The following is a 13,882-nucleotide window of genomic DNA, read 5'->3' on the forward strand; positions in this document are numbered from 1 at the left end:
ATGCTTAATTAAGATGGAGCATGTTTTTGGCTTTCTTTTTTTTTTCTTTCTTTTTTTGAATCAAGTGGACAAAATGACTTGATTTTTTCTGGAAAAAGGAAAATTACACTATAAAAGGAGACCAGGATCAATAGATAGTGTAATAAAGAGATGTAATTTACTAACTCAAAGAAGTGGATTTATTTTTAAGCTACATTGTAAAAATACCATAGTAGAGTAGTAGAGCATGACGAAAGCTATCATCACACTATCATTTTACTCTTAGGGTTGAGATATCAGCTACAGGTGGCATATAACTGTTTTTAATTTTCTGCTAACAAAAATTCTGCCATTTGACAATGCTGTAATCACAACAAAACTGAACGCAACTTATATGTCATTTTCTTCTTCTTCTCTCCAGTTCTCTAAAGAGACTCTAGCTAATATGTATTCAGCATACATAGACAACTTTCTTAACGCCAAAGATGCTGTGAGGATTGCCAAGGAGGCCAAGCCAGCGTTTCACAAGTTTCTGGAGGTGAGTGTTGGACTGAGAAACAGGATGTCCTTTTTTTCTGAGTGGCTGCTCTTATGTTTTTGTTTGGACCATTAAATGAACCAGAAATTTCCTAAGAAGAGTTTGCAGACTTGCCAAGAGCTTGTATGCACTTCTTGTTTTTGTCATCGCCTCACTAGAAAGTGCTTTGGTGTATGTAATTGTCAGTATTAGGTTTAGTTTAGTGTGTGTGCTTCCTGTCTTCTTCCCCCCGTTTCTCCATGCTGGTATTCCCACAAGATTTTGTCTTTGAATTAGAGACATTTGATTGTTCTTGCACTTGACTTGTGGACTTCAAGATCTGCTGTCAAGAATCAAGAATTGTGTTTGGTTATGAATGTTTCTGAAACATATATGACAAGTGATTTTACACTATTGATCAAAATGAAAACACATTTTTCTTCTCATTCCTAAATCAAACGATATTAAATCTACATGTGTCCTACTCTGCTGAATTTGAGGAAGTATAGGTTTTCTTATCTTTCTGGGTCACTCCATTTTCCTAAATTGAAAGTACAGACAAATAATTGCCCATGAAATGTTCTCCAAACTGTCTCTTTAAACCAATTCAAGCAGATAATTTGACTGAAAAACCTGTGGATATGTTAGCAGCATGTCCAGTTAAATTTGGTAGACCACTGTAGTACACTTTGATACTGTGGTGTGCCACCAGAAATAAATGTAGGGGGGAAAAAACAGCATAAGCTGGCTGCACAGACAAGAGCTCAGATGCAAAAATGTAATCAGGCACCACAAAAACCTGTCATGTCCTCATCCTGCTCTCAGTTTACAACCACACAGAGCTTTATGCCAGGCATCTTTTTCTTTTCTTTTTTACTGTGGAACCACTTCGCCATCTGGTGGTGGAGGGGTGAAGTGCAACACTGATCTGCTTTTACAGTCATACTAATTGAATCTCAATTATTTTGTCATAACCCATGCTCTGTCTCCACCCTCCTTCCTCCTTCACTCCGACAGCAAAACATGCGTGAGAACAAGGAGAAACAGGCTCTGGGTGATCTGATGATTAAGCCGGTGCAGAGGATTCCTCGATATGAGCTTCTGGTTAAGGTGACAGATCTCAAAATATAATCACCTACTTTCAGTATTCTATAAGTAGTCTTTTTTGTACTTAGTGGCAAAAGGTTTATGTAAGAGTTAGATTAACATACAGCATATTTATGTTATTTTTCATGCAGGACCTGCTCAAGCACACCCCAGAGGATCACCCAGACCACTCGCTTCTCCTGGACGCTCAGAGAGACATCAAGCGCTTGGCTGAGAAGATCAACAAGGGACGTCGCTCGGCTGAGGAGGCAGAGAGGGAGGCCAGGGTCATTCAGGAGATCGAGGCACACATAGAGGGAGTCGAACATGTGAGATATTTATTGTTAATCAGGAAGATAAGCCTCTTATTTGTAGCTGATGTTTTTTTAACTATTGACTCTGGGGCTGAACTAACAAGTACTCTCATTGTTGCAGTGAAATTGTGTGTCAGGTTGCTTGTTTTGTATGTCCTACACTTTAATCTAGAACTATTAAGTTTATTATCATATAGCAGAAGTTAAAGCAGCAGATAACTAAGAGGCTGTAACTAGAGAAGTTTACACATTATTGCCTGAAAAAGGAGCTAACAATTCATAAATCAACACAGTTGTTGATTAGTTTGTAGTTTGTAGTTGGTTGCTGAACTGACTGATCAGCTATTTATTTTAGCTCTGATTATTTGCCTGTGATTATGGCTTTTTGGCAACAGTTGACTGTTATTTTTATGGTATTAAGTGATGATTACTTTTCTCTCTGTCTGTTTGCGTTAGATTTTGAACCCTCAGAGGAAGTTCTTGAGACAGGAAATGGTCATGGAGGCGGTAAGACATACTTTCTGAACTGGCAAATGTTTGTAGTAATGTATCCTAAAGTGGTGGTGTCATTTTAAGATGCCATCTCATTGGAAGATAGGTCAAAATAATAGTAATGATATAAGCAAACAACTTTATGTTTTGTCAACTGTCTATCCTTCCTACAAATTTAGGGTAAATTTAGTAATATTGTATTTATCTTTTTCTTTTTTTTTTTTTAATTGATAATGTTTATGAAAACATTCTGAGCTCCTCCTCTTTCCTCTCCCTCTGTAGAAGACAGTGGGAGGGAAGAAGGATCGCTCTCTCTTCCTCTTCAGTGATCTGATCATCTGCACCACTCTCAAGAGGAAGTCTGGCTCATTAAGACGCAGCTCCATGAGCCTGTATGTAACACACACACAGACACACACACACACAAACATACACACTCACACTGGCTTTCATAATATAGTTTCCAAACCTTATTGTGCCCCCTGGTGTTGGGACAATAGACACACAGACAACGTTTTCTACAAAGTTTGATCAGATTAATATTTACCTCTTTTTCCATCACTTCTTTCCTTTTGCCTCTTTCTCTGTCTTCCTCTGCTGCTCTCTCCTTCTCAGATACTCTGCTGCGAGTGTGATCGATACTTCCAGTAAATACAAGTTCCTGTGGAAACTTCCTCTGGAGGACGTGGAGGTGGTGAAAAGTAAGACTTCAGAAGTCTTAATACTACGTACTTCAAGAAACTGTAGTAGCATTTATTACCTACACTCTTTTTGCAGACATGTGCAACTAATTAGGTGCTGGACAGATTTTTTCTAAGTCTCCTTAAGGTAAACATTATATGGTTCTCTGACTGTTTGTTCTTCCCTACCCCAGGCTCCATGCAAGCAACAAACAAGGAGAGCATCCAGAAGACGATTAGTCGATTAGACGAGGATCTCAGCACGCTGGGTCAGATCAGCAAATTGTCTGAGACCCTTAGCTTCCCACACCAGGTACCACAGACCAACACACACATGTAAATAGCAGCCACATCTTTTAGCATCACTGTTTTGCCTTAACTCTTGCTCCTTTTTTCCCTCTATCTGTCACCTTGTTTGTACACAGGAAGAAACTGACTGTGAATTTCATTTAATTATTTTTTTTTTTTAATCTTTCTTGGTCTGCTATGCTATCAAATGCTGTTGCTGGTGACCTTCCTTGTGCACATCAGTCCATCTGAATGTTCAGTGTAGATCTTTACAGCAACAGGAGCTACAATAAGAAACTGACTGGTTAGTAACTTTTTTTCTTTGTCTGTTCTTATTCATCTCCATCTTTCTCAGTCCCTAGACGAGGTGATAAAGGATCTGATGGCGTCAGTGCACAGGGAACTGTCAGAGAAACAGTCTTTGGCCTTCAGTATGACCTTCCTGCCCACAAAGCTGGAGTTTACCACAGCCTCCGCTGAGAGCAGCTTTGTCTTTGAGTTCACCTCCCCTGACGCTCGCTCCAACTTTGAACAGGCTTTTGAGGAAGCCAAGAAGAAACTAGGTCAGTGACAAAGATTTTTCATGAGACAAAATGTTATTGACTATTCTGTAGCCTGTAAATAAGACACCAGAAGATTAAGACTAGATTGATGATTCTGAAAATGAGTCTTTGGGCCTAGAGCTACTTTATTTAAGTGAGCTAATTTTCCCTGCTGGTTGCTTGTTTTTCTTTAGCCATGAATAAGGACCAGTGGGACCCAGAGTTTCTGAAGGCAATCCCTATAATGAAGACACGTAGTGGAATGCAGGTGAGAGCAACAGGAATGTCTACAGTTCAATCTGTGCATGAAAGTGAAAGCCATGGTTTATGTCTGTCATTTAAATCAATTAAATTCACACATGTAGGCAAAGCTGCCCTTACAGATATGCAGAAGTCATCTCTACTCATATTTTGTTCCTGTTTGTCTCTAGTTTTCGTGTGCCTCTCCGAGCCACAGCTGTCCCGACAGCGGCTGTGAAGTGTGGGTGTGTAACAGCGACGGATACGTGGGACAGGTGAGGAAAAGACTGTGTATTTGTGAATAATAATCTAATTATTCAGTACTTTTGGTGACAGTACACACTGACAGAAATCACAGAGGCGGCCACAGTTGCAAGGCTGATTATTCCACATGGTCTCTGGTGGAGAAAACATACAATTTGAATTTTTGTGTGAATGATGATGTTTCCTCTGCAGGTGTGTCTGCTGAACATCAAAGACGAGCCCACGGTGGAGGCCTGTATCGCCGTGTGTTCAGCACGGATCATCTGCATTGCTGCTGTACCAGGACTCAAGGGAAGGTCGGTGGACACATGCACACATACACTTTTGAAATCATACTTATAGTATAATGTCAAAAGGTTAAAGGATAACTCTGGTATTTTGAACCTGCCTTGTTTTCCCATGTTTTTGGATGATCGATTGGAACAGCATATACAGTCATATAGTGATAGTCATGATCTATATTTGTATTTTAATCACATTTCAACACAGGTTAGGTCTGTACTACAGTCACTAGTGTCTGTGCCATTAACCAGTCACTCTTCACTCTCAGGGAGCGTGGATCAGAGCCCACTATTGCCCCTACCTCCAGAACACCTGGTCAGCAGCTCCATATAACTATCTCTCATTCATCTCTGGAGCTGACAGAGCAGCCTACAGGTTTGTCCGTCAAACTTTTTACAACATGACAAGCAGCAAGAGTTCATGTGTCAACTGATCAGCTGATTGATGACTTATTGCTTCCAGGACCGGGGGCAGAGCTTGTGCCGTTTGACAGCGATGACACCGATGACGAGGATTCACCCAGTCCTTCTTCCACTTTACAGAGTCAGGCTAGTCACTCCACCATCTCATCCAGCTATGGCAGTGAGTAAAAATGCATCATTCACAATACACACACTCACACACCAGCCCTACTGCCTCTGTCACCCCCCTCACACTCTGTTTTGTCTCTCTTTAAGACGATGAGGGTCCAGGCTCCAAGGACATGGCTACAGAGACCACCAGCAGTGAGGAGGAGCAGGAGTTCCCAGTGGCAAGCTCTTATGGAGCTCCGGGGATGTTAGGGGTTGGTGGGGGAAGTCGCGCACAGACAGAGAGCCCCATGGATGGTCGTGCCATGCGTCGATCCTCCCGGGGCTCTTTCACCAGGGCGAGTCTGGAGGACCTGCTCAGCATCGACCCTGAGGCCTACCAGAGCTCAGTGTGGCTGGGCACAGAGGATGGATGGTGTGTGGTATAGCAACACATGCACAGACAGTTATTGGTTTTGGAAAATGATGTACTCAAAATACCCTTCAGCCCAAATCACCAAAAGTTTCCACTGAACATATCCTCTTTTTGTTGCAAGTTCTTCCTCATAGTTAACCCTAATCTCCTCATGCCTCTGTTTCTGTTAGCATCCACGTGTACCAGTCCTCAGACAACATCCGCAACCGTAAAAACAGCATGAAGATGCAACACTCCGCTTCCATCCTCTGTATACTGTGAGTCTGCCTTTTTGGCTGCTATTTTTACTGATAAATATCAATGGAAATAAATGTATCAGATGCAGAATGAGGGAAGTTGGGAGGAAAAAAGGATGAGGCATAAAAAGGCATTTTATGTATCTGGGTTCAAATGTGTTCTGTCTGTAATTATATTTTACTGCCCTCGTTCATTTTTCATTTTCACATTAAACCTTTTTTCCCCCTCTGTCAGGTATTTGGACAACAAAGTGTTTGTGTCCTTGGCCAATGGAGAGGTGATTGTCTATCAGAGAGAAGCAGGTAAGCTGAGGTGTAGACATGATTAGGGTAAGGAAGGATTGGAGGGAGAAAGGATTTGACATACAGTGCTCTCTAATTTGCATGCATCAGGAGTGAGGGGTTCAAAATAATGACATTACCATGGTGAAAGTAAAACAAATGCAACATGCTTCCACATTCCAACAAGTGTGTTGAGGATGAGATGCTGTACATTCAAATGTGAAATGTGGCTTGTTAAAAACAATATTTATGTTCCTGTTTTCTCCATATTTTTCTCTCTCTATAATCCCTGTTAATATCAATCTCAATCTGCAGGTAGTTTCTGGGACCCTCAGTCTTCTCAAACGTTAGTTTTGGGCACACCCAGTAGTCCTGTCACTAAAATGGTTCCTGTGGGAGGGAAGCTTTGGTGTGGCTCACAGAACAGAGTCCTTATTATCAACACAGCCACTCTGGTACAGGAGGTAAGTATGGACAAATGTGGATCACAAAGTTTGAACTTGAAGCTATAGTAAGAATAAAATATATGCACTTTAACATATGTGTATAAAACACTTATCCCCTCCATATCTCCTCCTTCCTCCCACCCAGCACTGGTTCCAGGTGGGCACGGACAGTAGTCGGTGTGTGACGTGCATGGTGGCATACGGTCAGGGTGTGTGGCTGGCGTTGCAGGGCAGTGCGCAGGTCAAACTGTACCACGCTCAGACCTGGGAGAGCCTGACAGAGGTGGACGTGGCACCTGCTGTGCACAAGATGCTCGCAGGTAAACACACATGAGCAATATGAGCACATACACAGGTTTGAAGGTGCACACATACACATGCAGATATACATCGTAGAGCACTGTATAGGTAGGTGAGGTGATCACCTTTTTCCCCTCTCTTTCCAATGTCCTACCACTCTGTGTTTCTCTCTCACTCCATCCAATTCTTCCTGTTTTTCTCTATTCAGGTGCAGATGCAATCATCAGACAGCACAAAGCTGCCTGTCTGAGAATCACAGCATTGCTGGCCTGTAAGGATCTGCTGTGGATTGGCACCAGTGCAGGTAAAATCACACTTTTTAGTCTAATAAACTCAAAAAACATTAACCTGAATTACCTCTTGAGTGCTTCAAGTGGGAGTTAATCAGTGATGCAACAAGATGGTGTTCCTCTACAGGGGTGGTCCTTACATTGGCGATCCCAGCGGTGAGCTCAGGAACTGGGGCTGGGACACTGAAATCTCCCTTGGTGCCGATGGGCTCAGCTCATGGACACACGGGCCATGTTCGGTTCCTGACATCAATCGAACTACCAGAAGGGTTTGACATGAATTTCCCTCCTCCAACAACTGATGCTACAGGTTTTTCCTGCTTTTTTCAGACATTTTGTCAGCAATCAATATTTTATTTTTATATACATCAGTGATGTACAACATGTTCTGAAATTGAAATTTCAGAAATATGCTCAGAAAGCTGAACTGAAACATACCTATCTCAACCTTTAACCCTTCTTTTCTGTGTCTTAGTCAACCAGTCCCAGAGCAGCAGCAGCACGGTTGATGGGAACCTCCAAAGGCATGACTCTGCACGTCGCAGGGCCTCTGCCCACATCCCTCCAAAAACCAACCATCTAGTCATTTCCGGCGGCGACGGCTATGAGGACTTCAGACTGACCAATAGCAGCGAAACTGTCGGACGGGACGACAGTACTAACCATCTTTTGCTTTGGAGGGTCTGAGACGATCGTCCCCTGGTTTGAACAACCCGGCCCAACCTCCCTCTAGCTGAGAGCAATGCTACAGCTCCTGACCTTCCCCCCACTGGACTCCTCACTTTTTGGTGTTGTTTTGGTCTTCTGCTCGGTCCACCAGTCTCTATGTGCATAATATGGCTGTTGACTCCCTCCCGAACTTACCAATGAATATGCTCACGTCAGACCCTGTTTTCTTGTGTTAATGTTTCTGATGGTGTGCGTTATTTCTCACTGAGTGGTGTCTGTGCGCGTGTATTTTGTTTTTTGGCATCTGCGAATATCGTCTAGAAACGTGTCTTTAGACTCAAGTCTTCACTGCCAGAGACGGAAGAAGGCAGAGATGAGAACAATGAAATAATGACATCTTCAAACTTTTTGGCAGATGGTCGCATGTTCTGACATGGAGCAAGTGAAGGAAGGAAAGACAGACGATGACTTGGACTCTCCAGAATGTCATTGCACAGGAGGATATTTAAGTGAACTTAGACATGAGAGAAGCATGAAATTGTGTCCTTTGACATTTTCTCTGTTGTTTTTGGACTCTGACATCAGCTCTTTACTCCATCATCGTTTCATCTTAACCCAAACTTTGGACGAAATTCCTCCTGACGGTCAGAGGAAAATGTCGTGTCAAAATACATACATATCTCTGAGTGAAACATACCGACACAGACTGTAATTTGGTGGATATTCTGAGTTTGTGTTGATTTTTGCAGCTAGATGTCAAACTTAGCGGAGAGGTTCAGTTGACGTCTGTGAGCTTCTAAAGGAGTAAAGGACAACATGTGTCGCTCTTCAAAATCCTACCGGCCAGATCTGAACAACACCCCCTGACGGCAGATCAGATCCTTCTGGCCCCAGTGGGGATGTAATAATAGCTACTCCATGATCATTGCTTATAGATGTGAGACTGCTAAAATCATCCTTTCTCGTGTAGAAGGAGAGTGAACAAGAGCATCATTTAAGTGCAATATATGGCAAGGGTATCTAACAAGACTATAATCACATGCATACAGTCACACATATTAATGCACATCCTTCACTCACTGAAAGAAGACATTTGTGAAAAACGTGTGTGTTTTCCACAGATAATCACATTGTATCTGTTTTTTTAATTTAATTTTTGCTGCCAGTTAAGGATGACATGAACGTAGATGAAGCAGTGTCCCACTACTGGTAGAAAAAAGTGCATTGGAGACATTACTCCTTAACACGACTATGCCAAAGCCTTGTATATGTTAAAGTTTTGACATTAAGGGATTTGACCAGATTTCCTTTGCCATGAAATTTCAATTTATTGAACATTCTGTGAGGAGGGAAACTGGGACAGGTGTTGCTGTTTCTATAGCAGACTCTATAAAGATGACGCTAGGCTGTGGTAGCAGATAAAGATAGTTATGTACAGTATTTATGGTTTTGATTTTAGCGCCTTCTTTTACAGCGCTTAATTTATAGAAGATGTAGCTTTTCACTTTTTCTTTTTGAGGTGAAGAACAAGGAGGCCCTGGCTTGATTACCAGAACAGATAAACCAGCTTAGTTTGGCTCAGGCGGACAGACAGACAAGCACACTAGGGGTGTAACGATACAGTCCACCTTATGGTTCGGTACGATACACAATACAGGGTTCTTGTTTTGGAGTGTATAACTCCGTAAATGTAGAGAGACGGGACCAGAAAGGAAAGTGTCTGGAAGAAATATTTTTGACCAATCCAGCTGTTAAATTGAATCCAAAATTCACTTTATGATGTACCTGAACGCAGCTGTTGGACTTTGTTACCTGTTTGGGTGCCAAATGCTAATAAGATTTGTTTAATATTCCAGTTGTTTTTCAGCTCCATGATGCATATTGTGGTGTTTTTGTCATATTGTTACACTCCTAATGCACAAACCCACACAAAACAGAGATTTCAGTATTGATTGTTAGAGAAAAAAGATGCATGTGTTGTGTTTGTGAGACAACAGAGTGCATGTGATATAGAGTAGGTCAGAAGGACGAACGCTGAGCACCTGCACGTGCCTTCAGAAGGCTAAAAGTTAAGCCATTTTACACACAAATACACGCACGCACATGCACACACACACACACAGTGTGAAAAGTCAGCTTTCCTTATGGCAGATGTCTGTGGAGGTGAAGGATGACTTGTCCTTGCACACACACATGCACACATTAGCCTCAGGCTTTGGGGTTAAGCAGTGATTGTCTTTGATCCCTCCTAGAAAACCTCATTGCACCTTAACAAGCCATCTGGGCCCTACACCTCAGCTTTCCCACCTCCAAACGCATCCACCTTAGGTTAACTCTCCCACTGTGAGCAGGGCTAACGGCTAAGAGGATTAGCTGGTTATTGTGATAGCTGCTAACTAGCTAGTGAGCTCTTTGCCTCTGTAAGTATTAAAAGTGGAGTGGCCTGTGTATGTGAATGCTCTACAAATGCTTGGTTATTCAGCTGAAAAGTATAAAAACTGAGCTTGTTTGTGATTTCCTGCCCACAACTGAGGCAAAATTCCAGTTAGCTTGTAGTAGCCTGTGAAAAATACATCAGAGGAGAGTTTGAGAATTTTAGCAAACTTTAAGGAGGAGTTTGGTTTCTTATTAAGAGTAAGGTGAGAATATTGATAACACTCATGTCTGATAAATATTAAGCTACAGCCAGGATGTGGCTAGCTTAGTTTTGCATAATAACTACTTGAATCACAGGGAGAAAGCTAGCAAGAAAAAAAAGGCCCACCAATACCCCTAAAGAATTCAGGCTATATGTTGTTTCTTTGATGCAAGCTTTTTAACACATCGCCTATGGCACAGATTAAACAGATTAGTGAGTGATGCTTATAGGCAGACTTTTTTAACCTTTGGCCAGAGTCAGGCTAGCTGTTTTCCCCCCTGACTGCAGTCTTTATGCCAAGCTAAGCTAACGGTCTCCTGGTAGTAGCTTTTTATTTACCTTGCAGACATGCAATTGCCATCTAATCTAACTTTTGGCAAGAAATCGAGTAAGATTAAGACCTAAGATGTCAAACTATGTCCTGTAAAGTTAAGGTAGCAGATGTAAGTGTTTTTAATGTTTTGTATGATTCACAGCAAAGTTCATGTCTGTGTCCTCAGTGCCAAGAGCTGCCAAGTTACCCATGAAGATGCTGTATATCTATGCTGGCTGTAGAGCGATGGAGAGCTCTCTGCAGAATGGAGTTAGTATATTTTCTGTGAACAGTGAGGAGTTGGAGGTGTTTTGAAAGAACATCTCTGTAATAGTTCTGCTGGTACCAGCGCTTTTGGAGCAGCATTTCTAAAAACTGAGTTGAGCAGCATCATAGCTCCACAACAGTAGGTCCTGGACCCAGACTGAAAACAGTTTAATTTGATGGCTCTATTCACGATTTTCTGAAAGTGCTGCCATAGTTGGAGTCAATAACTTTCAAGCTGATTCAGAAAGTTAGATTTTCTTTTAAAAAATCTGCCTTAAGAATATACTTTGGCATTTCCTTACTAATCGCATGAGTATAAATGACTGAATAATCATATTTTCAGCAGTTGCATTGTAGGTTTTGACCCCAGCAAATCAACCTCTGCACATGCAAACACACAGCATCTTAGATATGAAGTAAAACTCAATGCTAATTTGACCAGGATTGAGAGAATGAAGCATGTTGTGTGGCAAGAAACAAAAGATTCTTATTATTTTCACTATCACATCAAACTCATCATATCGTCTGTCATCACTGATTAACTCCCAGCAACTTGTAAGTAACCTCCTCATGCCCGTATGTGAACAAAGTCTTTATTGTTGTAAATATTGGTATATATTGCCTTTTTTCTGTAAATAGTGCACCCACGGTCCTCAATTGTTGATATGAATCTAATGGCATATTTTTATATATTTGTGTAAGGTTTGTTTTTGTTTGTATTTTTTTCCCTTCCCTCTGGCATGCGCTGTCAGTCACATTTAAATTATAACTGTCGTAGATCTTTTCCAGTAGACAACAAGATGGCCTCTGTTGTGACCTGGGTGATTGAAAGATAGAGCTCGATGATGCTGATGTTTGCCTTCTTACAGACGTCTACAGGAAGAACAACAACCACCTGGCCATAACTCTTGTTTATCTCTGGCTCTGGTCGACATCCTGCGGTTGTCATGGTTACAGTCTATTGGAGTTTCTTCCTGTATGTAGCTGTTCTTGTTTTGTCACTGTGGGTTCCTCTTTGTAATTAAATCAATTCACTGGTGCCATTTTGTGATTGTTCTTCTTTCTTCAACTGGTTAGGTGTGAGGTGTGGTAAACTTTATAACTCATACAACAAAGTACATTTTTGTTATTTTTGTCTATTGGGTGACAATGAGGTAGAGTGCTGTGAAATAAAACTGAAGTTTAGGAAAACTAAAGAGTAATAACATCAGAGTACCTACACATTATATTGCATTACATTATCTGATTTTCAGTAATAGAAATTGTGAGCAATACAAGAGCATCTTCTCCATTTTTTTTGTTTTACTATCTACTGAGTAACTCAACACAATCTGAACACATGATCAGAAACTTTGTTTACATGCCACAGTAACTGGGACAAGAGCTTATCTGCTATTCTGAAACCAGGGTGTGATGTTTAGGTGCACAAAATAGTATATAACCAGGATACCTGAGAACATATTCATAATCACATTGTGAAAATGAACATGTTGTCCTAAAGTGAAAACAAGCAACTTGAAGATATAAAGTTATGGTGGATATTTCTCACTGTCACACAGTTATTTACACATTTCTTAAAATCAAGTGGAAAAAAAAAACTTTTATTGAATCAACTTAGTTGCGTGTTCACCTCTGACCCCTGATGATTCCTCCCTCCATCTTTAACAGTAACTATATGCAATCGATTTGTGTCTTATGATGCCCTCCTCTCCTCCAGTCGACAGCGACTTGACCATAACACAAACTTACCATTGTGGTCTTAAGCAGCTCGCTTCAGTGTCACTCCTCCATTCATTTTACTTTAACCCACTGACCCACAGTGAAGTGTACTGTGATATAATAGCCCTGCAGTGTATAGAGGAAGACTGTGTGAATGCAGGCTATTCAGGACACACACATACACACACAAATACAAATGCTACCCTCTTCCCTTCTTATTAACACACACACAAGTTACAACCCACTTAACATCCACACACAGTACTATTCAAATGTACTGTACAGTGAAGATCTGTGTGATGAATGAAAGACACAGTGAAGACAGCAGCACAGAGATTCATCTGTGTTTCAGCAGAGTGACTGATTGATATTGTGAATCACTGACTGACACTGACTCACTGGTTCATCCCACAGGAAGAGCGTGGGCCAGTGGAAATCTCCTTCATTCACTGGAGTCTGATTTTTCAATATTATTCTATTATAAAATTTGTAAAATGTTTTTTTTTTTAATCAACGAGCTATGACAGTATAATGGCTGGCTGAAAAAAGTCTCAGCCTCCTCATAATATACTGAAACATTTCGTTTTGATGCTCATTGTGTGTCAAGCCGGGCCTACTGGACTCACTGCCCTGTCAGTCTCAATCATGCCACTCAAATGAGACAAGAGGCCAGTTTACTGGATTATAGCCTAGCTTCTTCTTGGTGTAAACTAACAAAGTGGTACAGAAAAGCCCAGACTATCACAACCCAAAATATGTAAACTTCCGCAATCAAAACATCTGTTGCCTTGCGATCGTCACCAATGCGGTAACACTGGGAGTGACTGTTTGGATTATCATAGATTCAGAGACAAACAGGATTTAGTCTAGATGCTGGTATATCATCCTGGGAATAATTTAAAGCAAAATTTCAGCAAATTAATTCACATTAGTGGTGAAATGAAAAATATCAACAGATTAAATCAATGATCCATTTGACTGGCATTGCATCATAATATCCAAGAGGCCTCTTCAGCTCAGGTAATAAGTGGGGAGTCAATATCCCAATGTTTAATGACTCACACCTGTGAGTGTTGTCAGTCATTATGGGGTG

At 41.2% G+C, this 13,882-nt stretch overlaps 1 protein-coding gene across 1 annotated transcript in view; it reads left to right on the forward strand.

Annotated features, from left to right (window-relative positions):
- LOC108890863 (rho guanine nucleotide exchange factor 17) overlaps positions 1-12,109 on the forward strand; it is a 63,781-nt gene extending 51,672 nt beyond the window's left edge. Inside the window, exons 5-25 of the mRNA XM_018687903.2 lie at positions 401-517; positions 1,514-1,606; positions 1,735-1,911; positions 2,353-2,403; positions 2,671-2,780; positions 3,004-3,089; positions 3,263-3,381; positions 3,712-3,919; positions 4,093-4,166; positions 4,330-4,413; positions 4,595-4,698; positions 4,953-5,059; positions 5,147-5,266; positions 5,362-5,629; positions 5,800-5,886; positions 6,101-6,168; positions 6,463-6,611; positions 6,739-6,913; positions 7,102-7,197; positions 7,311-7,493; positions 7,659-12,109. Of these exons, the coding sequence (XP_018543419.1) occupies positions 401-517; positions 1,514-1,606; positions 1,735-1,911; positions 2,353-2,403; positions 2,671-2,780; positions 3,004-3,089; positions 3,263-3,381; positions 3,712-3,919; positions 4,093-4,166; positions 4,330-4,413; positions 4,595-4,698; positions 4,953-5,059; positions 5,147-5,266; positions 5,362-5,629; positions 5,800-5,886; positions 6,101-6,168; positions 6,463-6,611; positions 6,739-6,913; positions 7,102-7,197; positions 7,311-7,493; positions 7,659-7,870 (2,688 nt within the window). The 3' untranslated portion in view covers positions 7,871-12,109. The remainder of the gene's footprint in view (positions 1-400; positions 518-1,513; positions 1,607-1,734; positions 1,912-2,352; positions 2,404-2,670; positions 2,781-3,003; positions 3,090-3,262; positions 3,382-3,711; positions 3,920-4,092; positions 4,167-4,329; positions 4,414-4,594; positions 4,699-4,952; positions 5,060-5,146; positions 5,267-5,361; positions 5,630-5,799; positions 5,887-6,100; positions 6,169-6,462; positions 6,612-6,738; positions 6,914-7,101; positions 7,198-7,310; positions 7,494-7,658) is intronic.
- The last annotated feature ends 1,773 nt before the right edge of the window (positions 12,110-13,882 follow it).

The sequence above is a fragment of the Lates calcarifer genome, linkage group LG21, assembly GCF_001640805.2.
Source record: "Lates calcarifer isolate ASB-BC8 linkage group LG21, TLL_Latcal_v3, whole genome shotgun sequence".
Lineage (NCBI taxonomy): Eukaryota > Metazoa > Chordata > Actinopteri > Centropomidae > Lates > Lates calcarifer.